This window comes from Drosophila yakuba, chromosome 3L (assembly GCF_016746365.2).
Source record: "Drosophila yakuba strain Tai18E2 chromosome 3L, Prin_Dyak_Tai18E2_2.1, whole genome shotgun sequence".
In the NCBI taxonomy this organism is placed as follows: Eukaryota; Metazoa; Arthropoda; class Insecta; order Diptera; family Drosophilidae; genus Drosophila; species Drosophila yakuba.
In genome coordinates this window covers 23749048-23776465 of record NC_052529.2, presented here as the reverse complement: position 1 = coordinate 23776465, position 27418 = coordinate 23749048, and the positions used below count along the sequence as shown (strand labels likewise).

At 40.2% G+C, this 27418-nt stretch overlaps 1 protein-coding gene across 1 annotated transcript; it reads right to left on the bottom strand.

Annotated features, from left to right (window-relative positions):
* Positions 1-15384: 15384 nt before the first annotated feature.
* LOC122319578 lies at positions 15385-18163 on the bottom strand. The gene is made up of 3 exons (XM_043207034.1): positions 18050-18163; positions 16924-17987; positions 15385-16723 (listed from the first exon to the last, which is right to left on the bottom strand). The coding sequence occupies exons 1-3, from the start codon at positions 18161-18163 to the stop codon at positions 15385-15387; spliced, it is 2517 nt and encodes an 838-aa protein (XP_043062969.1).
* Positions 18164-27418: the final 9255 nt, after the last annotated feature.

Below are 27418 nucleotides of genomic sequence, written 5' to 3'. Positions count from 1 at the left end.
TCAACTATTTGCATGGTACAATTTTTAATTTTAATGATGTTGTTTCCTGATATTAATATTTTGTTGTTTGTACAATCTTGGTTGACAACTGTTTCAGGAATATTCCATGTTAAAAGTATATTTGGTTCTATATAATTTATTTAGAAATTTCTTTGGGTTTTAATGTATTTGCATTGAGTTTGCTCTTGTTTAATAAGTCCAACAATACATTTGTCGAATATTAATTTATCTGTATCTTTATGAAATACTTGGTTATTGAATACATAAAACTTATCGAATATTTGCTCGGTTAGAATATAGTTATGTTCATCTGGGTACGGAACTATTTGAAATATCGGAACTTTAGTGACCTCGCTAGGAACGTGGGATATAATCAAAATTTCGTTCGTGTCTGTCTTGAGCCAAGTTGATGTTTTTATCTTTAGCATTTTCTCCGAATTTATGTGTTTCAAATAATCATGTTTTAGTAATTTTGGGTTAAAGATCCCTAATCTGGTTAATTGCATACCTAACTCGATGTTTCTATCTATTCTGTAAACTGCTGTAGGTTGAATATCAGTATCGCAATTTGTTGGTTCTGTTCTTTTTCCACCTTGAGTCTATTAATTATGTCTATACCGCTGTTAATTATGTCGATAACCATATTTAGATCATGGGTTTTAACGGAGTCTTCTGACATGTTATTAATTTTTTCCTCTAACTCCTCCCTATCGTCTTCATCTAATGTACCAAATAAGTATTTATATGCCTTCCCTACTACATTCAAGAGACCTCTTTTGCTTCTGTTAATAATTCTTAATCCATTTATTTCCCGTTTTAGTTTATCGACTAAATATTGTATCTGAGGTACATTGGGATAGTCATTTGCTTCAGTTACTAGATTTTCGAACATAAGCATTGTCTTTGTTATGTTTATACTCAAATAGTGGTATTCGTAGCTGGTTGGAATTTCCATCGTTCCGGTTTGGAATACAAGGTATCCATTTTTCGCACTTATTGGGTTTACTTCGATGTTGCTGCATTTGACCATAGTGATAAGTGATAAGATGCAACTAAGCATTATTAGAAATATATTGCGTACTTTGCGCTTCTCTGGCTGGTCTGGAATTATCGTATTTGCTCTTATTAATCTTTTTTTGTTTCTTGAATTTTGATTTATAATGAACGATTTTCCTGCCGCGGTTTGTTTCCTCAAAATGTTTACTGTCTACTTGTTCAATTCTTCCTGTCTTTTTAAATGGATTGGTGATTTTACTCTTCACGAGTGGAGCCTGTTTATATTTTATATCAACTTCAAAATCATGTCTATTCTTATTAAGATATTCGATCTTATCGATTTTGTTTTGTTGTACGTTAAAGTCTGGGCTGCCTGCATATGGAAAAATGTCTGCCGGAGATCGTTTTGTACTATTATGTTTAGTTTTATGATTATTTATTTATATAATTATTATTTATTATTTTATATAAACCTATCTTCGATATTTTGTTCACTACCGATGATTCTTAGCTTTTTGTTTACGGTCTTGTGAAATCTTTCTATATCGGATACACCATTTTTGCTGGTTGTTACAGAAATTTGTACGCATTCGGATCTTAACCAATTTTGCAAAGCTATGCACATAAATGCTGAATCTTTGTCGGCTTTAATTTCTTGTGGCTTTCCCATATCATTGAATATTTTAGTAATGGCTCTTTTCGCTTCTAGCCAATCTCTACTTTTTACTTCAACTAGTGAGGCAAATTTTGAATAAATATCAATACAAGATAAGAAGATCTGGTTACCCGTGAGATAAAAATCTATCACGTATTTTTCCCTTGTGTTAAATATTTCTGGTGTTGTTTCAAATGTCAATTTTGTGTCTCTATGTTCTGTTTTTGCCAGATTACAGATTTCACATTCATTAATAATATTTTGAATTAGCTTTTGACTATCTGGGTAATAGTTTTTTCTTTAAGCCAATTAATGGTTTTTTCTATTCCTGGGTGTAAAACTTCCTTATGTCTCTTTAGGATTAAATCCTTAAATTCCGCATAAGATATTATATCAATTAGCCGTGGTACATCTTAATAGTTTTGTGAAATTGTTAGGGCTTATGATTTCAGTAAATGCCCTCTGGAAGATCACAAAATCCTCATCATTAGGGAAGTAAATTGCGCTTTTCTTGGTGCACACATATTCCTTAATGATAGTTTTGGCGAGTTCAAGTGTCATTTCTTTATAGATTATTTTAATCTTTAGTCTTTGAAAGTAGTGGCTTACACTTGTTGTGTCATTGTCGCCTTTTTCTATCTCTATTTGTCTAGAAAAGAAATTGATTGGTCTCTCCGTTATGGATATATAATTTAAATTATCTTCATTAGCACTATGTATAGTTGCGTCTGCGCTGTTTGCGACTTCGCCAACCATGACTTCTTCTATCTTTGTGCGGGAAAGAGCATCCGCGACATAGTTTTCTTTGCCTGGAAGATATTTTATTTTATAATCGAATTCATTAAGTTTGATTTTCCACCTTTGTAATTTCATGTTCGGCTCTTTGATATTATTGAGCCATACCAATGGCTTGTGATCACTCATTATTTCAAATGGCCTGCCGAATAAGTATGACCTGAAATATTTTGTCGCCCAAACTATAGCTAACAATTCTTTTTCAATGGTAGCATAGTTGATTTCGTGTTCGTTCAGCGTTCTGCTGGCATAACAAACGGGCTTATGGTTCTGTGAGAGCACTGCACCAATAGCTACATTACTCGCGTCAGTTGTTAGAGAAAAGGGCTTCGAAAAATCGGGGTAGATTAATATCGAATCTGAAGTTATCAAAACCTTTAGTCTTTCAAATGATTCGATGTAGTCTTTACATTTAATATCTATTACAGCACCTTTCTTTAGTTTGAGGGTCATGGGTTTAAATATCTTGGCAAAGTTAGGAATAAACTTGCGATAGAACCCACATAATCCCAAAAATGATTTTATCTGTTTAGGTGTCTTAGGTAACGGAAAATTTGTGATTGCAATGGTTTTGTTTGGTTTAATGCCATTTGTTTTGACAATATGTCCCAGGAATTCAGTTTCTTTTTGTGGAGTAAATTTGTGGGGAATTTGTCTTTAACAGTTATCTCGTTTAGATTCCTGTAATCAACTACCAACCTAAATTTTTGTTTCACGGAGGCGTCTGCCTTCTTGGGGACTACCCAGATAGGAGAACAATAAGGGGACTTCGATTTGCGAACGATCCCTTGTTCTATAATTTATTTGATTTGTTTGACTTTTTGCTCAACACTTTGGGGGTACTTATAAGGTTTACGGTGTACTGGATCCTCATGCTGAGTCTTGATAACATGTTTAATAGTACTTGTGAAGGTCAAATTTTCGCCCTCCTTGTACTGAGTGTCTCTATATTCGTATAGAACCTTCTTTAAACATTAAATTTCCTCTACATTTAGATGCTCGAGTTTATACACGTTACATTCGCGTAACTCATTGTTGATCGCGATGTTGACTATATTGTTGTCAACGGACATGGGATCGAGATGTGTTACATCATTGTCCACTGTGTCACTAACAACTTTTGAAGTGAGGCATTTTGATAATACGGTCTCTTTCTTCTGTTGTTGATGCTTTGGTTTAAGGCACTTAGGTGCGGTCTTAACCTTTTGCATCTTTGGATTGATTTTCTCCACTGGAGTGGAATCATCCTTTTGCTGTGGGTCGAGGCATTTAGATGCGGTCTCGCCCTTCTTTTCTCCATACACAAACTTAAAGGTTCTTGAACCTAGAGTTACCGTCTCGATATCATAATCTATCTTAGCTTTCGTATCCTCTAGATACTTTCGACCTAACAGGAAATCATAATTGTCGGAAAATTTGTGGATATAGAATTTCTGAACAGACGGACATACTGAAGTGGGTTTCATGATTATGCTTTTCTTTAATTTTATTGCCCCTTTAATGGCATACACTGTTAGATCTTCTTCTTTTTCTTCTAAATTTTCCAAATTTTCCCTTATGATATTGATGGATGAACCTGTGTCGATCATTCCCTTGTAAATTTTGTTATGATAACCTATTCTTACATGGGGACTGGTACGTCCTCCTGTGTCACTTGAGTGTCCGAGGCAGTTTGATGAAAATTTACATCCATTCTGCTTTGGCCACTTTGACTCTCGCGTTTTCTTTTTACCGGCATCTGACCGTTAGCATTATTTGAAGTTGAAGGTTGGAAATTGGGAATTGTTAAGAGTATTGGTTTGTTGGCCTTGTGTTAACACCCTTCTAAACGTGTAATAATTTCCCCTTTGATTAACCGGTATGGGACGAGTGGAGTACTGATTTTGATTTATTGTAGGTGCGTATTGTTATTTTGATTCGTTCCAGGATAATAATTGCTGTGATTGTAATTTCTATTATTGTAATATCTTTGATTATTGCTTTGACTATAATTTCCCCTGTTCCTGCGTCTGTTCCCTTCTGATCTATTAGAACGCTGATTGTCTGGACTGGCGTCATAGAGGCCTAGCTCCATTGAAGCTTGTTTTAATTTATAAATAGTATCAATATCTTTGCGTGCCAATGACATATAAATTCTATCGGGCAGTTTTCGATCTATTACAGATTTAACAGTTCTTTTTAACATTTCAGTGTAATTTGATTTATCTACAGGGTCGCTTTCTAATTCTAACTTGTCAAACATAATCCAATATTGTGATTCGAGCTTCTCGATGAACTTACAGATGCTTTCGGGGTATGATGTATCCTCCAGTTGTCTTATAAGTTTTATGTAGGGCCTGTGATCCTTGAATGCCATCGCCAGGACCGTCTTTGTATCCAGCCATGTGTTTACTCTTTCTTGGGTCACGACCTCCAATGCTGCATCCACTAGTAACCGTTTCACTGCTCGTGTGCTTGTCTGGCATCTTGGGTAGGGTATAAGTTGAGTAGCTGCTCGACCTGGTTAACAAACACAGACAGCTTGCCAGATATGCCATCGTAGTAGTTTAATTTGATTTAATAATTGATTTAGGTGGGTTTCCGAAAGTTGCGGAACTGCCATGGTGTATTTGTATAAGTTTCTGATTACACGGAGTTTATTTTAAATTTGGTTTTAAGTTACGGAATTAAAAATTGTAATTAATTTTGTTGCCGACCGCACGGGATTTTAAATTGTTTTGCAGATGTTACTGACCACACGGGATTTTTTCTTGAATACTACTTTCACGTAGATTCTTTTGCGGATCTCAAAATAACACCGACCGATTATAATTAGGTCTCAAACTGAACTCTGATAATTACTCTGATTTGATTGACGTTCAAGCCTCGGTTTCGAGCTTTTCTAATATGGACTTTAGACTTTAGGGTTCTGATCAAATGAAGAGAGAAAGCTTTGGAGTTGCTGACTTTAATAGTCTTCGCATTTCTCTTGGATTCAAGTGCATTCGCTCTTGGATACAAGTGCTCTTAGATTTTGTTTATTGAAATCTAATACTTCTGTTTTTCGGGATTGCGAGTCCGAGCTTTGAACGTGGGAACGCAACGATGATGCGAGGGCTTAAGCATAGATTGTTTAAATTAGACAACGGATGTTTAGTCTACCAGTGGGTGACTTATCAGGTATCTGGTATCTGTTGGGTATCTGTTGGGTACATCCAGAGTTGTGTGGGTGTGTGGGTGTGTTGGGGTGTACATGTTGTGTGTGTATTAGTGTGTAGGCATGTGCTTAAGTCTTAGGGACTTATGGATATGTCACTATATATAAGTTAACATAGGCCACAACGAGCCTTCTCCCCGTCCCCCTTAATATCGCTGCGCTGGTCAAATATCGCCTAGCGCAAGTGTCGCAATATCCGTTGCGACCAAAACACTCACGCCGCGGAATGCGCGACGCCGCTGTGGAAACCAAAAACCACAGCGTCAGCTCCCAACAATGTTGCGCTGGCTAAACATTGGCCGACGCTGTTGTCGCAACGTCCGCTGCGGCTGGAATGCGGACGCAGCTACTTATGCCGGGTAGATAAGCCGGGGGATTCGTCGCGGGCATTTAGTCCAATTCTGGCTGCGATCCGACTACGAAGAGTTCTTGAATATTCTATCAACCTGAACTTTGAATAATTATTTAAATCAATTCATCTTCTTTTATTTGGAAATGCAGTTCTCGCTAAGGTAGTCCTTCGGACTGCCATAACTGGCGCCCGAGCAGCCTTCTTCGGAAGTTTTTCTTTAAAAAATAAAAAAAATGACAAGTGAGCCAAGAAATGAAAGAAGTGTTAATAGAATTTCCTAATAAAAATTAAATAAAAAACAATTACACACTGTGGCAGTGAAAAAATCTGCAAGAGCAAAAAATATTGTTAAAATAAATAGAAATAAAAAACAATTACACACTGCGGCAGTGAAAAAATCTGCGAGTGCAAAAAATATTGTTAAAAAATTAGTAAATAGTTAAAATAAATTGGTTACAAATCAGATCTTAGGAATAAATAACAAAAAGAGAGAGAGCGTGTCACTTTTAATCATACACTTATAAATTAAGAACTTACACTTCTAACTGTCATAATGTCCACACACAAATTGTTAAGTTAAAAATTTAATTCAAAATTCACCATTTTTTCACCCTGAGACGGGAGGTTAACGTAAAGTCTGAAACTAAACGTCAATATCTTAATAAACCGAAAACCAAGTTTGCTCTTCATCCACATGGTGGGAGCAATCCACATAATCAAGTACGATTCACCTGTCGTCCCGCTACAAAGAGGCAACGTATGGAGAGTAACCGGAGTCTTCAAGTTGGTGCATTTCATCGATTTGGAAAGGATGCGACGAATCGTCGAGGCCACTCAAGGAGAAGCGGCTATGATCAACGACCAACGAATAACCGCCATAACGACTCAATATCTGCAGGAAGCAACAGAGGGTCTCGTCCGGCTGACCGGCTCATCGCATCGGAACCGTCGGGCCATCAATTAATTGGGCTCCGCCTGGAAATGGATAGCAGGCTCGCCAAATGCAGCAGACTGGGACGCTATTTTAACTCTCAGGATAATATCGCCAGGAACAACGATCAGCAAATACGGATCAACACTAGGCTATTCGACGCAACACACCAGTCGTTCCAGCAGCTAAACGACGTTATTGGGAAGGTCAACGCCATAGATGGGAATTTTCATCTCTTCACCGCTATACTTCACAAGGCTATGATCTTAGCCACACAGGTAGCGGAGATCACGCGAGCTTGTCAATTAGCTAAAACAGGCGTGGTCAACACAAACCCGTTGGACCACGAGGAAATGGCTATGATACTGTCGGAAGTAAGAGACCTTCCTCGGTAAATGCCTCTCCATAGGCAATACAACGGTATGCCAGGAAAAAGACCTGTGTAAACTAAAGGAGGACACTTGCATTCCCAGACTGCTTAAGGGAGGACACGCTACTTATAGCTACCTGAGGAGCTCCCGTGCAGAACGCGCTAGAAAACGTTACGCTGACACTGTAAAAAGTGATGTAGAGAATAATAGTGATTCAATTCCGACATCAGAAGTGAGATCGCCCACTCCTACTTCCAATAATGAAAATAATTTGGTGACAATTTTGGAGTCGCAAAATCGCCATTTTTCTAAACTGCGGGAAACAGACATAAGCTGCAGCAGTTATGAGTCTGCTAAATGGATGCCCTGCAGAAGGAGAGTGCTTGTTATAATATGGAAGCCGAATGGTTACTTCGCTTATGGGCAGGTGTAAGTCGCTGAGTGTAGAGCGATTTAAAGTCTCCGATGCGCAGGCGCATTTAGCTGAAACTCGCGTTTAAGGCGTTAAGGAACGAGTCGCACCAAGAACTAAAAATGTATTATTATTATTAGCCAGCATCCCAACGACATCAGCGCCGCCAGGGCCACAAGGAAAAACTGGCCACAAAAAGGCGGAATGTTGCTCAAAAACAGTGGTTACAGTGGTTACTCGAAAAATCTATATCTATAAGTTTCTGAATGCAATCCTGATTTGGCTAATGTTGACACTGACGTGCATAGATCTGATAAAGACCAATTGTTATCAATATTGCAAGAGTATTCGGAGACAGCTAGAAATTCGCTTGATCGACCAAAATAAGACGGTCAAATGCTCCCGTATAGGTTGAGTGTAGAGGAAAAGAAAAAAGTTCGGCATCTTATTCAAAAGCTTTTAGAATCAAACATTATAAGACCTAGTTACACCCTCTTTGAGAGCCCTATGTGGCTTGTTGGAAAAAAAAAATGGTACAGACCTCTTCTGTGTGGATTATAGAGAGCTTAATACAATCTCTGAAAAATATCCATTGCCGCTTATTTTAGCCCAGATTGCTATGCTTAGTGTAGCCAGGTTTTTCAGTTGTATAGACATTAGATCCCAATTCATCCGAATTCAATTGAGCGCACGGCGTTTGACCATGCCATTCGGACTTAAAAATGCCCCTGCTGTGTTTCAAGGATTAATAGTGTCTTAGGTGTCTCACCCATTCATACCATTGTCTAAATGGATGACGTAATGATAGGTGCACATACAAAGGAAGAGGCTCTTGACAGGCTACGAGTAGTATTGCAAACACTTATTCAAGCAGGATTTTCTTTAAATATTGCAAAATTTTCTTTGTGTAGATTCTTATGTAGAGTATTTTGGTTTGAAGTTCAAGCAGGTGAGACTCGACGAAACCTCCTGCAGTCCGTCACTCAATTGAGACAATTTTTTGGACTTGTCTCGTATTTTCGCCGATTTGTACCAACATTTTTACAACTGCTGAAACCCTAACTTTAAAGAGAAAATCATTTGTGTGGGATTTGAAGCATGAGCAAATACGGCGTATACGTAATATCTTTTTTAGCTAATGAACCTGTTCTCACTATATTCGAACCACAATTTTCTATTGAGCTTAACAATGATGCTATTGCCGATGGCACGGAATTGAAAACAAGTCTCGAGTTATAGAATATTTTAGCAAGAATAGCGTTATCATTCATTTGAACTGGATACTCTTCCAGGGTCCATAGGTGGTGGTCGTACATGCAATGTTTTGATTAAAATATTTAGTATAGACCTGGTGAGCGTATGGCCCATGTTGACTTTCTGTCTCGGAATCAAGTTCCAGAAAGTTTTAGAAATTCAGCAGTTATAGTTGAAAAGCACATCAATCTGACAGAAATATCTGATGGCTGCTTGGTTGGTGGATGGTTGAACAGCAAAGAGACGAAGTGCTTTTATTGTTTCTAAATTACGTAATTATGAATTGCCCGGAGAATTGCGGCAAAGCTATCAGAAAAAATAATATAAAAATAGCTAAACGTTACATGAAAAAAATTGCCAAAACTGATAAAGAAAGATTTGACAAAAATAAAGCTACTGTTGTACACGGTTGGACACGTTGTTCTCATGAATTTAAGCGAGGGCTGTGCTATGGATCAAGCCAGTGATCTTGAAATTGATTGACATTTTGTAAGCCTTTGCATTGTTTTGGAACACGACTTTATCTTCAGATGGGTACCCGGGTTATGTGGTTCGCCATTTTGTTACATATTTGGCCGGCTTATAGATTGCGTTAACTGTGTGCCACGTATGCTAGTCGGTTTGTCAACTGGGTGCCATGTATGTTGGCCGGTTTGTCGAGTTGACTGACCGGTTTCATAAATTTTGCGCTAGTTAAAGAAATGATTGTTTTAAATTAAGAACGTAAACGCTTTCAGAAAAAGCAATATTATTATGGTATGATCTGAATAAAAGTTGGTGGTAATCCGGATCTTATCTTAAATTTTTAAAAATTTAATAATAAACTATTAAATAATACTTGAAAGAAATGTGTTAATTTGCTTTAAGAATAAATAGATGTAATAATAATATAATTAAAAAATTAAGAAAAGATAATGTGTTAAGAATTGTAAGCACGAGGACGTCAGCAAGGCCGTTTTGCAGATATATTTTAATTAGAATTCCTGGGTAAAATCGAAAAATAACCAAGGTATTTTCTCGAGAAATACTAGATGAATTCGTAGGGAATTTCTGTACCTGTAAATCCAGAAAAATCTCCCAAAAAACGTAAAAAAAATTTTTAAATGGTGAATTAAATATCAATTTTTTCTTTTATTACATTATTTATTTTGCCATTTTTTGTGTGAATTGTTTTTTACACATGCCAGTACGTGGGCCAAGGCCTTCTCTGCTATCTGTAAAGAAAAATATTTAAATAATATATATTTATATCGTGTAGTTTGAAAAGCAATTGGCTATGCTAATTTATCAATGCGAAACACTTTACTTACCGGTTTTATATTATTCACGTTGAAAATTTTCCGAACACTACTTGTGAAAAAATATTTCGAAAAAAACAACAAATATGAACATTGAACATAGGGCAGCGGCAGAGCCACGACAAAATTCGGCTTGACTTTGGGGTTTGAAACGTTGCTAGAAAGGCCTGTGAGATCGACGCATTATTGCAACGCTTGTATAAGACACTAAGCTTTTGATCACAGAAGAAGATAGACATACCTCACTCCAGAGCAGAACGCACCAGAAAACGTCCTAACACAGTAGAAAGTGATGTAAAGAATAATAGTGACTTGATCCCGACAAGTACATATATTCATCCGGATTAATAGCGGAGTTGATCTGGCCAAGTCCGTCCGTCTGTCCGTATGAACGTCGAGAGCTTACGAACTGTAGAAGCTAGAAAGTTTATATTATATATTCCCCCGGGCCCGTATTCCCTGTCGGCGGGCCTGACTAGCACATCTATAGACTTAATCGATAAAAATTAATTTTACAAAGACAAAGGCGACAGCATTCACATTCAAATCGTACGATTTCGTTTTAAGGTGCTCTGGTTTGCGCAAAGTTTTTGCTGCCAATGATAAGTACAACGCCAACCCAAAAGCGGATGAAACCGGCAACAGAATAACGATGATTCGGATAGTGAAATGGACACAGATTAAATATAATTCACACGAAATTCTGTTTATAATCCATTATATGCACTTAAATATTCATTTTAATTCAACTTAAATAAAAAAACATACATCCCACATTCGATACCACATTTTCATATTCAAATCCCACAAAATTTTTCTTTTCAGTGGAAATTTTCCCACATTTCATTAAAAAAAATCTACGACGCTAAAGCATGCAGACTCCACCGACATTGTTTCCAATTGTTTCCACGCGCACTCCATCGTTTTAATATTTTATAATATTTATACCCGTTACTCGTAGAGTAAAAGGGTATACTAGATTCGTTGAAAAGTATGTAACAGGCAGAAGGAAGCGTTTTCGACCATATAAAGTATATATATTCTTGATCAGGATCAATAGCCGAGTCGATTTGGCCATGTCTGTCTGTCCGTCCGTCTGTCTGTCCGTATGAACGTCGAGATCTCAGGAACTACAAAAGCTAGAAAGTTGAGATTAGGAATACAGACTCCAGGGACATAGACGCAGCGCAAGTTTGTCGAATCATGCTGCCACGCCCACTCTAACGCCCACAAACCGCCCAAAACTGCGACGCCCACACTTTTGAAAAATGTTTTAATATTTTTTCATTTTTGTATTGGTTTTGTAAATTTCTATCGATTTGCAGAAAAACTTTTTGCCACGCCCACTTTAACGCCCACAAACCGCCCAAAACTGCCACGCCCACACTTTTGAAAAATGTTTTAATATTTTTTCATTTTTGTATTGGTCTTGTAAATTTCTATCGATTTGCAAAAAAACTTTTTGCCACGCCTACTCTAACGCGCACAAACCGCCCAAAACTGCCACGCCCACACTTTTGAAAAATGTTTTAATATTTTTTCATTTTTGTATTGGTCTTGAAAATTTCTATCGATTTGCAAAAAAACTTTTTGCCACGCCCACAAACCGCCCAAAGCTGCCACGCCCACACTTTTGATAAATGTTTTGATATTTTTTCATTTTTGTATTAGTCTTGTAAATTTCTATCTATTCGCCAAAAAACTTTTGGCCACGCCCACTCTAACGCCCACAAACCGCCAAAAACTGTCCTTCGCACTTACACTAGCTGAGTAACGGGTATCAGATAGTCGGGTAACTCGACTATAGCGTTCTCTCTTGTTTAAGATACAGAACTAGTAAGTTTGATAAGTGAACTCAACGGCATACCCTGAAGAGTTATTTTGCACGAAAATCTAACACAAGTAAATTCAACTTGGAGTTATAAAATAAATAAACAGTGGAAAAAAATATTGCATATAATATTTATAATTTTTATACCCGTTACTCGTAGATAAAAGGGTATACTAGATTCGTTGAAAAGTATGTAACAGGCAGAAGGAAGCGTTTCCGACCATATAAAGTATATATATTCTTGATCAGGATCAATAGCCGAGTCGATTTGGCCATGTCCGTTTGTCCGTCCGTCTGTCTGTCCGTATGAACGTCGAGATTAGGCATACAGACTCCAGGGACATAGGCGCAGCGCAAGTTTGTCGAATCATGTTGCCACGCCCACTATAACGCCCACAAACCGCCCAAAACTGCCACGGCCACACTTTTGAAAAATATTTTAATATTTTTTCATTTTTGTATTGGTCTTGTAAATTTCTATCGAATTGCAAAAAAACTTTTTGCCACGCCTACTCTAACGCCCACAAACCGCCCAAAACTGCTACGCCCACACTTTTGAAAAATGTTTTAATATTTTTGTCATTTTTGTATTGGTCTTGTAAATTTCTACCGATTTGCAAAAAAACGTTTTGCCACGCCCACTCTAACGCCCGTAAAGGAACATAAAAATGTAGGGTCGGTCGATTCCCCTTTCACAGTTAGTTCCATTCATGGTTCTAACATGGTTCGCCAGAAATGTTTAATGAACATTTTTAGGAAAACATCTGCGTTCATTCTTTTAGACGCGGTGACACCTTTTAATGGTATTATAGGATTTGACCCTTTAGCTCAAGCGGGAGCGTAGCTGAATGCAGAGAAAGGTACAATAAATTATGGTTCTGTTTCTGAAAAGCTGCAGCATTACAATTGCGATAATGTAAATTTTACTAACGTAAATGAAATCGCCGTACCAGAATCTGTAAAAGTTGAATTTGAAAACATGATCACAAACAGATCCACTGTCATTTAACTTTTCTGTTGTTGCCAAAATTCGCACAAGCAATAATAAGCCGGTATACTCCAAACTATACCCGCATTCCATGTGTGTGTCTGAGTTTAATAAGCGAGAAATCGCAGATTTATTGCAGAAAGGCATTATTAGAACTTCAAGGTCGACGTACAACAACCCAACATGGGTTGTGGACAAAAAAGAGCATGATGATCTGGGGAATAAGAATACGCGTTTGGTCATAGACTTTAGGAAACTTAACGAAAAACCATCGCTGACAAGTACCCAATGCCAAACATTCCCATGATACTGGCAAATTTAGGAAAAGACAAATACTTTACAACTGTTTGGGAACGAGACACCGCGCGAACAAGTCACCCTTTATCTTTGTTTACATTTACATTTGCATTTGTCTGCAGCTGCAGCGGAGCTTATCAGCGGAATCAATGTAATTGTCCGCGAGCTTGCCCAGTACTTTTCCAAACTTCTAACTTCTTCTAACTGTAACTTGTTTACGTCTTATGCTAGTTTAATCGTATGGCGTGAGTACAGCCAAAGCTTAAGTCAGTCACATTTTTGATCTACAAGCAAACGTACGCATCGGTATCGAAATAATTAATATTAAGTGTCTGAAAGTAACCAATAAATCAAACTAAACAGTAACACTGGCGGTTTATTTATGAACATAAAAAATTGGTCCTTCGAGAGCCGGATTACCGGAACTGCGTTTCTTGCGGGCATTTGATTTTGATTATTGGCCTTTTGGCAAACGGTGATCTATAGATTCCTACATCGTATAGAATCGTTCCCTTCTTTCGACCACCATGCGGAGTGTGATTCAGCAACGGGGCTTCTGCAAAAGCCAAATTACTCGTGCGCATAATAATGCCTTAAAATTCGTTGATGACATTCATTCAGTGCAAACAATAGTTGTCCGCCTGGCGCAACTACAGGAAAATTATTTGCGGTTCGTACGGCTCTCGGAAGAGCTGTATGCATTTAAATCGGAAGCCGATTGGGAGGACCCTGACGAGGATTTTGACGCATATGAGGACAAACATTATGCTACACACGCTATTCTCAGCAATACTTTGGAGGAGTTGAGACGGGATGTCACCTCAAACAGTGTTGATGCCACAGTTCAAGCCGCAGGAACATCCCAGAGAAGTCATGTCGATTTTCAGTTCGAGCGAATTAAACTTCCGACTTTTTCTGGAAATTATGAGGACTGGAAACATTTTTCGGACATGTTTATTCGATCGATTGCTTCCAATTCGAGCCTGACGGATTGTCAACGATTTCATTATTTAAAATCGTACCTTGCCGGAGACGCGCTTGCATTAGTTAAACATATTCCAGTTACTAATGACAACTATCGGGAAGCATGGGATCGGCTGGAACAGCGATATAACAAACAATCGCTAATTATTCGATCGTTCTTAAACAGTTTCATGAGCCTTCCGAGTGCTATAAATTCAAATATCGGCACAGTGCGGAAAATTGCTGATGGTGCAGACGAAGTTATTCGTGGTCTACGAGCTCTTAATTGCGAAGAGAGGGATCCCTGGCTAATCTTCATTTTACTTTCAAAATTGGATAGCGATACCCGCCAAGCCTGGGCTCAGTGCGCAGAATCCGAGGAAAAAGGTGTGACCATCAACCGATTCCTGAAATTCCTGACATCACGCTGCGATACGTTGGAGGCTTTTAACTTAACTCAATCAACCCAAGCTCGACGCGCAGCTACCACGCACCACGCAGACACGCATCCAAGACGGGAAGAGCCGAAGTGCACATCGTGCCAGCAGAATCACCAACTGTTTAAGTGTCCTCAATTCATCGCACTCGACATTGCATCTCGCCGAGACTTCCTCAAATCAAGAAAGCTCTGTTTCAATTGCCTCAGCCCGGCTCATATGGTGGGCAACTGTACATCGAGGCATACTTGTCGGATCTGCCGCCGCAAGCATCATACTTTGGTTCATGGCTCGTCGCAGCCAATTCAAAATGGCAACAACATTGACACGGCAAGTGTTGGCAGCCGCGATCGACCAGCAGTCTCACATGCGGGATCTACAATTGGCCACAATCAACCGCTAGCTCGAGAAGGTCATCGCTTGGGAAGCGAGACTCCCGCGGAAAACAACTTTACGCATCATACTCTGGAGAATATTCCGGCGGCTGGTTCTCAGACTCTGTTGCCAACCATCCTTGCTGACGTCATCGACGCCTGGGGAAATACTACAACCTGCAGGCTGCTCCTGGGCACTGGATCTACAATAACCTTGGCATCGGAATCATTTGTTCAGCGAATAGGCGTGCGTCGAACTCCAGCTTCCCACATCCCTCCAAAATGGGGAGCAGACGGGGGTATAAAGTGCCAAGAAATCCCTTCATTGGCAAAGAATCCTGCTAGTTCCTCATCTTTGGCTTGTTGAATGGCCAGACGTCTCATGTCATCCAAAGTTCGCTTGCCTCCATGAAATGTAGTTCCGTTGTCCGAATACAGGTCAGTAGGCTTCGCTCGGCGGGCAATGAATCGTTGAAAGGCTGCGATGAAAGCCTGTGTAGTTAGCTCACTAACAACCTCGATGTGAATTGCCTTTGTAGTGAGGCACACGAAAATAGAAAACCATGCCTTTCCGATGCGTGGAGTTCTTCCTTTTGATTCCTTGATTGCGATCGGTCCAGCGTAGTCCAGCCCTGTGTGTTGAAAGCAGCGGCTAGCTTGAACTCGAGGAATTGGTAGCTCTCCCATGATCTGGTTGCTTGTGCCCTTTCGTTGAAGAAAACAGGATTTGCATTGGAAAACTGCCTTTCTGACGAGATTGCGGGCTCCCAGAATCCAGTACTGCTGACGAAGATTGGTGAACGTTGCATCAACTCCAGTGTGCAGATAGGAGACATGAAAATGTCGAACCAGCAGTCCAGCTAGTGGTGTATCTTTAGGTATCAGAATCGTGTGCTTGGCGTTGTAGTTGAGTGTAGATTGCTCGATTCTCCCACCGACTCGCATTACTCCATAATCGTCCAGAAACGGAGAAAACCGGATAAGATGCGATTTAGCGTTAAGCTGGCGTCGATTCTCTAGCTGCGCATATTCTCTGGCAAAGGATTTTTGATGCACATGTCGAATAAGTCGGCGCTGTGCGTCCAGCAACTCTTCAGACGTAAGGAATGTTGCCGAATTCCTATGATGAGATCGAAGAGTGTGAATAAAGCGATGACAGTAGCTAGATACCCTTATAAGACGCGTCCAGGTTGAGAATTTGTGGATGAGTAACTCGTGTATACTTTCATCAGGAAAGTTATGTAGAGTCGTGGGCTTTATGGCTCGTTCTTCGGTGTTGACCTCGAAACTTGAAGATACGCTGAACTTGCTTGTAGAAGGTGGCCACTCAGAGGTGGGTGTGGCCAGCCAGGACGGACCTTTCCACCACAGTCGATGCTCCAGAAGCTTTGACGGATGAAGTCCTCGGGAAGCACAATCAGCAGGATTGTCTTCCGTGCGAACATGGTTCCAGCAGCTACGGGGAAAGTCGCTCAATATCTCAGAAGTTCGGTTGCAGACGTAGGTGTTCCACCGTCGAGGGGGAGGTGAAAGCCAGTGTAGCACATTTTCTGAATCTGTCCAGCAGCTCGTGCTGAAAAGAGGAATTGTTAGTGATGCTTTGACAATAGACAGCAATCGAGATAGAAGTAACGCAGCGTTTAGCTCCAAACGTGGAATTGATACGGGCTTGATCGGGGCCACCCGTGTTTTGGCGGCAACTAGAGTTACTTGAAAGCTGCATCCAACTGCAACTCGAGCGTAAACTACCGCACCGTAGGTAACGCAATATACCGTGGTACTTGGCATTGCGTAAGTGCTGGCAAATCCTCTACTAAGGCTCTCCAGCGCGTACGTAGACTTTCAGGAATGGGGTCGTCCCACTGCAGGACACTTGTCCAGCTTTCTTGGAAGATTAACTTGAGTAGAACTGTGACCGGCGCTACCAGTCCAAGCGGATCATAAATTCTTGATAGCTGAGACAAGAGTTCTCTTTTCGTCGGAGAAATGGTCGCATCGCATCCCTTTAGGTTGAGATACAGAACGTCCTTCCCAGGATTCCATTGGATACCAAGAACTTTGACAGGTGAATCCGCAGCTGATTTGTTGAGGAGCTGGATAGGTTCAAAACATCTATCTTCCTCTGGTAATGATTTCAGAAGACGCCAACTATTAGAACACCATTTGCGTAGCTTGAATTTTCCCTTATCCAAGAGGGCTATAAGTTCGTCCTTGAGAATCATAAGCTCCTCGAATGTGTTGGCGCCTGTAGGGATATCGTCCACATAGGCATCGTGCAGAAGAGCGTGAGCTGCTGCAGGGTATTCATAGCCATGATCGTCGGCAAGTTGCTTTAGAACTCGAACAGCCAGAAATGGTGACGGTGCCAATCCGTAGGTAACCGTCAGCAGGCGAAAATGAAGCAGAGGTTCATTCTCAGTCTTGCGCCAAACAATGCGCTGATAATTGGTGTGTGGCTTAAAGATTTTAATGCCTCGAAACATCTTTTCGACATCTGCGCATAAAACATATTGGTGCTGCCGGAAGCGTAGACAAACGCCAAGAAGATCGCGTTGAATCGGTGGACCAATATGTAGTCTGTCATTGAGCGATACTCCAGAGCTGTCCTTTCCTGATCCATCAAAAACTACACGACATTTGGTAGTCAGACTGTCCAGTTTGATGACAGCGTGGTGCGGCAAATAGAAGCAGGTGTCTGGGGACTCCTCAACCTGAGCCGAGGTCAGTTGTTCCATATGTCCACGTTGCAAGTAGTCGTCCAGGAAGGCTTCGTACTGCTGCTTCAATTCTGGATGCCGACGAAATTTGCGTTCCAGCGAGAAGAAGCGATTGATGGCCTGTGGCAAGGTCGAATCAATAGGCGGTGCCTCTCCTTGAAGGGATACTCGACGACGTACACCCCGTCCGTTGAGCGCTTGTGTGTGGCAGCAAAATGACGCTCTGTGGGATCGCTGGCGTCCAGGAGAGCCTGGTTAGGCTGAATGCTGTCCATCTCCATGAATGAACGAACCATCGTGTCTAGGTCCGCGTGATGAGTAACCGCAGAAGTAGGGTAATCATTGAATGCAGAGTTAGAGCCTGCAAGAATCCAACCAAATACAGTATTGAGAGCGATAGGAAAGCGTCCTCGGGTAACGCCCGCGCTGTTGGCGGCACGATGCCTATGTGGACGATATCCCTACAGGCGCCAACACATTCGAGGAGCTTATGATTCTCAAGGACGAACTTATAGCCCTCTTGGATAAGGGAAAATTCAAGCTACGCAAATGGAGTTCTAATAGTTGGCGTCTTCTGAAATCATTACCAGAGGAAGATAGATGTTTTGAACCTATCCAGCTCCTCAACAAATCAGCTGCGGATTCACCTGTCAAAGTTCTTGGTATCCAATGGAACCCTGGGAAGGACGTTCTGTATCTCAACCTAAAGGGATGCGATGCGACCATTTCTCCGACGAAAAGAGAACTCTTGTCTCAGCTATCAAGAATTTATGATCCGCTTGGACTGGTAGCGCCGGTCACAGTTCTACTCAAGTTAATCTTCCAAGAAAGCTGGACAAGTGTCCTGCAGTGGGACGACTTACGCAATGCCAAGTAGCACGGTATATTGCGTTACCTACGGTGCGGTAGTTTACGCTCGAGTTGCAGTTGGATGCAGCTTTCAAGTAACTCTAGTTGCCGCCAAAACACGGGTGGCCCCGATCAAGCCCGTATCAATTCCACGTTTGGAGCTAAACGCTGCGATTGCTGTCTATTGTCAAAGCATCACTAACAATTCCTCTTTTCAGCACGAGCTGCTGGACAGATTCAGAAATTGTGCTACACTGGCTTTCACCTCCCCCTCGACGGTGGAACACCTACGTCTGCAACCGAACTTCTGAGATATTGAGCGACTTTCCCCGTAGCTGCTGAAACCATGTTCGCACGGAAGACAATCCTGCTGATTGTGCTTCCCGAGGACTTCATCCGTCAAAGCTTCTGGAGCATCGACTGTGGTGGAAAGGTCCGTCCTGGCTGGCCACACCCACCTCTGAGTGGCCACCTTCTACAAGCAAGTTCAGCGTATCTTCAAGTTTCGAGGTCAACACCGAAGAACGAGCCATAAAGCCCACGACTCTACATAACTTTCCTGATGAAAGTATACACGAGTTACTCATCCACAAATTCTCAGCCTGGACGCGTCTTATAAGGGTATCTAGCTACTGTCATCGCTTTATTCACACTCTTCGATCTCATCATAGGAATTCGGCAACATTCCTTACGTCTGAAGAGTTGCTGGACGCACAGCGCCGACTTATTCGACATGTGCATCAAAAATCCTTTGCCAGAGAATATGCGCAGCTAGAGAATCGACGCCAGCTTAACGCTAAATCGCATCTTATCCGGTTTTCTCCGTTTCTGGACGATTATGGAGTAATGCGAGTCGGTGGGAGAATCGAGCAATCTACACTCAACTACAACGCCAAGCACCCGATTCTGATACCTAAAGATACACCACTAGCTGGACTGCTGGTTCGACATTTTCACGTCTCCTATCTGCACACTGGAGTTGATGCAACGTTCACCAATCTTCGTCAGCAGTACTGGATTCTGGGAGCCCGCAATCTCGTCAGAAAGGCAGTTTTCCAATGCAAATCCTGTTTTCTTCAACGAAAGGGCACAAGCAACCAGATCATGGGAGAGCTACCAATTCCTCGAGTTCAAGCTAGCCGCTGCTTTCAACACACAGGGCTGGACTACGCTGGACCGATCGCAATCAAGGAATCAAAAGGAAGAACTCCACGCATCGGAAAGGCATGGTTTTCTATTTTCGTGTGCCTCACTACAAAGGCAATTCACATCGAGGTTGTTAGTGAGCTTACTACACAGGCTTTCATCGCAGCCTTTCAACGATTCATTGCCCGCCGAGCGAAGCCTACTGACCTGTATTCGGACAACGGAACTACATTTCATGGAGGCAAGCGAACTTTGGATGACATGAGACGTCTGGCCATTCAACAAGCCAAAGATGAGAAACTAGCAGGATTCTTTGCCAATGAAGGGATTTCTTGGCACTTTATACCCCCGTCTGCTCCCCATTTTGGAGGGATGTGGGAAGCTGGAGTTCGCTCAATTAAACTCCATATGAAACGGATACTTGGATCAAAGGCTTTAACGTTTGAGGAACTCTCTACTGTCCTGACCCAAATTGAAGCTATCCTGAATTCACGCCCGCTGTGCCCAACTGGGGATAATTCTTTGGATCCACTGACGTCTGCTCATTTTTAGACTGGATCTCCGTGTACTGCATTGCCTGAACCCTGTCGTCTGGATATGCAAGTCAATCGATTGGAGAGGTGGAACCAGCTGCAAGCCATGGTTCAAGGCTTTTGGAAAAGGTGGCATATGGAATACCTGACATCTCTTCATGAGCGGACAAAGTGGCATCTGGAAACCGAGAATCTGAAGATCGACACACTGGTAGTACTCAAGGAGCCCAATCTACCGCCTTCTAAATGGATTCTTGGCCGCATCACCGCAGTGCACGCAGGAATCGACAACAAGGTCCGAGTCGTTACAGTGAAGACTGCTCACGGATTATACAAACGCCCAATTGCCAAAATCGCTGTACTGCCTCTCTGCTGAACAACCGTTCAGGGGGGCCGGTATGTTTGGGAACGAGACACCGCGCGAACAAGTCACCCTTTATCTTTGTTTACATTTACATTTGCATTTGTCTGCAGCTGCAGCGGAGCTTATCAGCGGAATCAATGTAATTGTCCGCGAGCTTGCCCAGTACTTTTCCTAACTTCTAACTTCTTCTAACTGTAACTTGTTTACGTCTTATGCTAGTTTAATCGTATGGCGTGAGTACAGCCAAAGCTTAAGTCAGTCACATTTTTGATCTACAAGCAAACGTACGCATCGGTATCGAAATAATTAATATTAAGTGTCTGAAAGTAACCAATAAATCAAACTAAACAGTAACACTGGCGGTTTATTTATGAACAACAACGTTAGATTTAAAGTACGGCTATCACCAAATATATTTATCCAAGCATGACCGCGAGAAGACATCCTTCTCGATAAACGGCGGAAAGTATGAGTTTTGTCGATTACCGTTCGGTTTGAAGAATGTTGCAAGCATCTTCCAAAGAGCGATCGACGACGCACAGTGGCTTTACTAAAATCATAACTCTTGAACCAGTTGAGATATTTTCATAATTTTTTTTTGAAATGAAAGGTAGTTTTAATACCAACTAAGTGGTCATTCAATATGGTGTGATAAATAGTAGGTTTTATTTATTTTTTATGCGTAAATATTTCATGTTTTCGTCAATTTTTCATCTATTTTAAACATTTTAAAAATAATCATTCAATTTTATGTAATTTAATATTTTTGAAAAATAGTTAATCATTATACATTCATTTAAGATCATTACAAAGTCAGGGATTGAAAAACAAGCCGCTAGTACAGGAAAAAATGTATGCCCGCCATACAATTTCGTACTGCGAATGCGCTTGTAGCAGAATTTGCACTAAGCTGTGCGCTTTTTACGCTGAGTTTAAAGTATCTTTTGCCTGGGAAATTCGTGGTGGGACGTGGGGGGACCCGATCTCTTTTGATTCTGATAAAAAACATATTCAAGAACAACACCTCATACTCCAAGCCCAGGGAATGGTAGGGAATCGATTTATATAATTATAATTAGTAATTAATTTATAATTAGTACTTCGGTAAAACAGGTATTCCTGTACTTGCAAAGAATATTATAAATTTATTTTACCTTTTTTTTTTGTTTTACCGAGAGATCATAACCAAGCCGTTCCGTTACATATTTTACGTAAAAATCGACCGCAAAGTATTACCTACAAATCGACTATTACCAGTCGAATGTCCACGCAACGATCCGTTGTCATCAAATTTTTAATTAAATTAAGCAAATGTATCTAATGCGCCACTGTGCGACGTCTTACGAGAAAAAATCGGCAAACCATGCTACGTTTACGTAGATGGTGTCATTATTTTTTCTGAAAATGAAAATGACCGTGCTAGGCACATAGACTGGGTTTTAAAAAGCACTTGTGAGGCAAACATGAAGGTGTCCAACAAAAAAACGCACTTTTTTAAGCAAAGTGCTGAATATCTGGGATTTATTGTTACCAATGGGGGTGGAAAAACCGCCCCTGTATCTGTATGACCTAAGGTCATTTTTGGGTCTAGCCAGTTACTACTGTTGATTCGTTAAAGACTGCGGCGATCGCGAGGCCTTTGACAAGCTTGCTGAAGGCAAGTTGCAGCACTACCTGTACGGGACTCGCGATATTAACATTTATACACACCATCAGCCTTTGACATTTGCTGTGTCCGATCGGAATCCAAATCCGAAGATAGAATGATGGAAAGCGTGTATTGACTACCATAGCGCAAAAATCCATTACAAACCGGGTAAAGATAATTATGTGGCCGACGCTCTTTCCAGGCATAATATTAACTTCTTACAACAGCGAACTGTCACTGACCTACACCCTCGAAGCGACAGAGCATCCATTAAACTGCTTTAGAAATCAAATCGTTATAGAAGAAACACGTTTCCAACTAAAACGAAGCTTGGTGTTGTTTCGTAGAAAAACTCGCCACTTAATCAATTTCGCCGACAAAAGTAGCATTTTGAAAATGCTGAAAGAAGTCGTGAGTCCTGAGGTCGGAAATGCAATACACTGCACCCTGGCAAGCTTCCAAAGTGACTTGCTAATTTCCTGGATACACAGTTTCGCTATCGTAAAAATGTTGTAATGGACGTAACCAATAGAAACAAACAGTTAGAAATTATCACGGCAGAGCACAATCGTGCACACAGAGAGGATCAAGAAAATATCAAGCAAATCCTCCTGATTGACATTGTAAACGCGTCCCGCTGCATAGCTCATCAAACGGTCAAGTGAATTGGTACCACAGCAAATTAACAGAAATCGCCAGATGTCTTAAGCTAGACAAAAAAATCAGCGATACGGTAGAACTAATCTTAAGGACAACGGTAGAATATAACAAGACCCTAAACTCGGTCACTCAGGAGAAGCCGGTCGAGATCCTCTACACGGGTTCCGATGATCGCTGCCTAGACATTCAAGACAAGGCTGATAAAGGCCCAGCAAAACAACATCGAAAGATGTAACCCAGCTAGGCGAAACCGTGTTTTTCAGGTAGAAGAAGAGGTATTTGTCAAAAACAATAAAATGTTAGGAAACAAGCTAACTCAATTATGCACGGAACAAAAAGTGCAGGCTGACCTGGGAACGTCTGTTCTTATTGAAGGGAGAGTGGTCCATAAGGACAACCTCAAATAGATCCCCCCACTTCTAGTTTGCTAGTAAGCCATATTTTTTTTAATATTTTTTAATAGTAAGCCAGATTTAAGTTAAAACACCTCGGGCTCACTCTACGTTTGAATTGCTGGTTCCCCTCACCGACTCGGATTACCAACTTTTCTCAAGCCAACTACATCCCAGTCGTAGATGGAGATGTGCTGGTGTTTGAACAACGTGACTAGGGGACTGACTGAGGGACTCGAGCAACCTTTCCGAATTTATTAGTATGGTAGCTTAGACAGAAAAATGGTCCGAGTCCTCTCCGCAGTCGCATATGCGCAAATTACTAGACGTTGATACAGATCATCTGAAAACCTTGTTGTCCGTTTTAAAAATACACCACAGAATTGCGAGAAGTTTAGATTTCTTGGGGACAGCTCTTAAGGAAGTTGCAGGAACTCCTGATGCCTCAGATTTCTTGAAAATCAAATTCCAGGCAGATTAATATATTAATATTAATTTAAAAAATTATCAAAGCCCGACAAAACGATTTTGTTGACACCCCACATCTGTACGGGGCACTGCTAGCAAAAATATAATAGAAATACCTGGGAGGGTAGTTAACAGCTGAAGAGAGCAGCCAATATATTTCATTCAGCAACTAAGTAGTTTTACATAAACAATACCCTAGCAGCTAAGTAGTTTCACACGAAAAATGCTGACGCGCACAAAATTAGTTAAGCGCTCCGCGCTAAGAACATCCAGCAGCGGTAATCGGACACTGCCTATCCGGAGTGCCGCATTTCGGTGCTTGGAAATGCTGAGTCGGCTTGCCGACCATGTCTTTATGGCGTGATGCATTGGAGTTAGGGTAGATATACTTATGTACTTCAGTTCTGTTCAAGATCCGAAAGCTTACGCTTCGACAATAAAACGTTACTCCGGTATTAGCCATAATAATTTTGTCTATCATTGGTATAATTACTGAGCCACAAGGCTAGCGATTGGAGAGGAAAGTAACTCCCCAACGTAATCATTCTAAGAAGACTTTAGTACAAGTCGCAGTTGCACTGTAAGTAATCACGGACAGCCGCTAACGCCGCGAAGAAAGTAGCTCATCGCGGGAAAAGGGCAGTGAGGTAACAGTACAACCTGTTACGACACATGTAAGGTGCAATGCACCTGGCCAAAACGCTGAGCCATGACCACACGAGCATCCGCTCCACAAATTATAATGCACTGCACAAATTGCTGACCTAGCGTCTGCGATACTTTGGCGATTGTGCAGCAACGAGGCCTCTGCCTCGACCGACGACAGCGACAACGTAAACAACATAAAATTATAACCAACGGATATATAACGGACAGTATTTGACTGCTCTAATAAAAAACATTTTTTATTAAAAATAAATAATCTGTTTTATAACAGGCGCCCGAACAGGGACCGTCACGCGCGTACGATAAAACTAAGTTTAGGTTTATAAAAACCTTTCAAGATCGAGACAGACTCCCGGAACACAAAAAACTACCACCCTGCAATAATAGATCGGAGTTGATCCTGCTCAGAGTTGTAAGGTACGATCAAAGACATTAGATCAACAAGATGCGTAACGGCCATACATTGGTTTTGCACTATGCAGCCACTTTTTTGGTGACGGCCAAAATTGCTCTCTTTTCGCTCGCCAAAAATTGTGTCAGTAAAAACAATAAAGGAGAAAGTGTGTATGTGTGCGTGGTTGTGCTAGAAGACGATTTTTTGGCCGAAATCAATTTTGATCTAAGAAACAAATTTGATTAATGTTTTGGTCAATTTCGATTCGTAACTATTATGGTTTGAAAGAATTTTTTTTTATATTCGTTTGATTAAAGTGCCGCTTGAATTAGCTACCGTTTACATATAATATTTATATTTATATTGATAATGAATAATATGTAATATATTTTACAATTGTAATGGGGTCTTATATTTATATGACCGAGTCGACTTGAAATGTTTAAATGTTCAACATTAAAACATTTCCCCAACTAAGCTAGTTTTCTAACTATTGCTTTTTATTATATATTGCCTCTTTTTTTAATTATATAATTTAATTTAATTTCTTCCCACCCATAATTGCGCGCTTTTTTAAAAACATCAAAACAAAATAAAAAAAAAATAATTTATCTGAATCTTAATTGCATTTTAAATATTGAAAATTGGTAATTTTTATACTAGTAATTTGACTAAATAACTATAATAAATAATAAAAACATATACAAAGTAAATTATTTAAACTACTTTAATTTAAAACAAAGAACTTTAAAAAAAAAAGAAATTACATTTAAAAAATAAATATTTCATAAAAATAATTCATAAACTAAAATATTATTTAAAAATAAATAAAAATATGGAAACTGTTTATTGCAAAATTGATTTCTTGATGCACAAAGTGCGCACACCGAAGAATCATTGTCTTCTTATATCACACGTCGCACGCTGAATACTCTAATGAAAACTATTCTAATTTAAAATGATATTTGAAAATTATTATGCATTATTATGTACATAGATTGTGCTTTTAAGTGGTTGCAATTTATAAAAAATAATATAGATTTAAAGTCTAAGAACTTCTAAAATGAAGGGCACATTTTGTCATTTTTACAATGCATGTGCATACGTGGCACCAATACAGTGGTCAGCTGTCGCTGTATGCGTACAAGAGAGCTGCTGGCTCTAGAGCTCTCCGCTCTCTGGCTTTTAAACAAAATTTCGAAAGAGCCTGGAGCTACTTGAAAAGCCACCACGAAAAAATCGTGTGCAAAAAAATCGTATGGCGTTACGCATCTTGTTATTCTAATGTCTTTGGTACGACCGTAGCTCGCCCTCCAACTGAAGTGTGTGCTACCGGATGCCAAGTAGCTAAAGAGTAAACCTGGATCACCTGGAAGGATGCAGGTCAACATTTTAATGTAAGACAAGATTAAGAAAAAAAATAAATAGAAAATTTTTTAAACATATTGTGTTAAGAATATTATATTAAGAATCTTGAATATAAAAATAAAAGAGAACAAAACATAATTTTTTCCAAACTTACAACACATAAATTTGCGTAGAATTCATTAGCATAAAAAAATAAATAAGCTAATGTTCCTTACTCAATAATAATAATAATAAGTGAATGTTAATAAGTGAAAGTGAACTCTGACATAAAGTGAATTAAAGGAATCATTTAAAGAAATTTTTTATTTTGTGAAGAGTAGAATTTTATTATGTCAAACCCTAATAACCTAGTTAGACCCCCGTCTTAAACGCGCAACCCTCTCCATCCAACTCGAGTAGTCCAGGTCAACGTAAAAAAAAAAGAGCTTAAAAACTGGATAACCAGCATTGTGGCAGAAACATTGCACCAGCTCCCGCGTTCGCCAGGTCAATGAATCCACCTGCAAATTTTCTTGACGCGACTGACGAAACGATTAGACCGGACTTGAGACAAAATTTAAACGACCTCGACAAAGTGCCTGATGTAGTTAAGTGCTTACGAGAATTTTCTGGTAACCGAACCGAATTTTATTTATGGAGAAATTCAGTGGAGAGAGTATTGAGTGCCTACGAGGCAACGAGGAGCAGCCCCAAATATTTCGGTATCCTGCATACCATAAGAAATAAAGTAATAGGTGACGCAGACGCGGTACTAGAATCTTATAATGTGCCGTTGGATTGGTCCTCCATATCCAGATGTCTGACTCTGCATTATGCAGATAAACGTGATGTAAAAACTTTAGAGCATCAGATGACAACAATGATGCAAAATAGCCAAATAGCCGGTAGAAGAGTATTATCAGGAGATTTACAACCATCTCCCCTTAATACTTAACAAGGTAGGAAGTATGGAACGTCTAAGGAATCAGAAAGGGTCATGACTCAGTTCTATAGGGACAGGGCCCTGGATACTTTTGTTAGGGGTTTGAGAGGAGACTTACATAAGCTTCTGGGTATTAAAGAA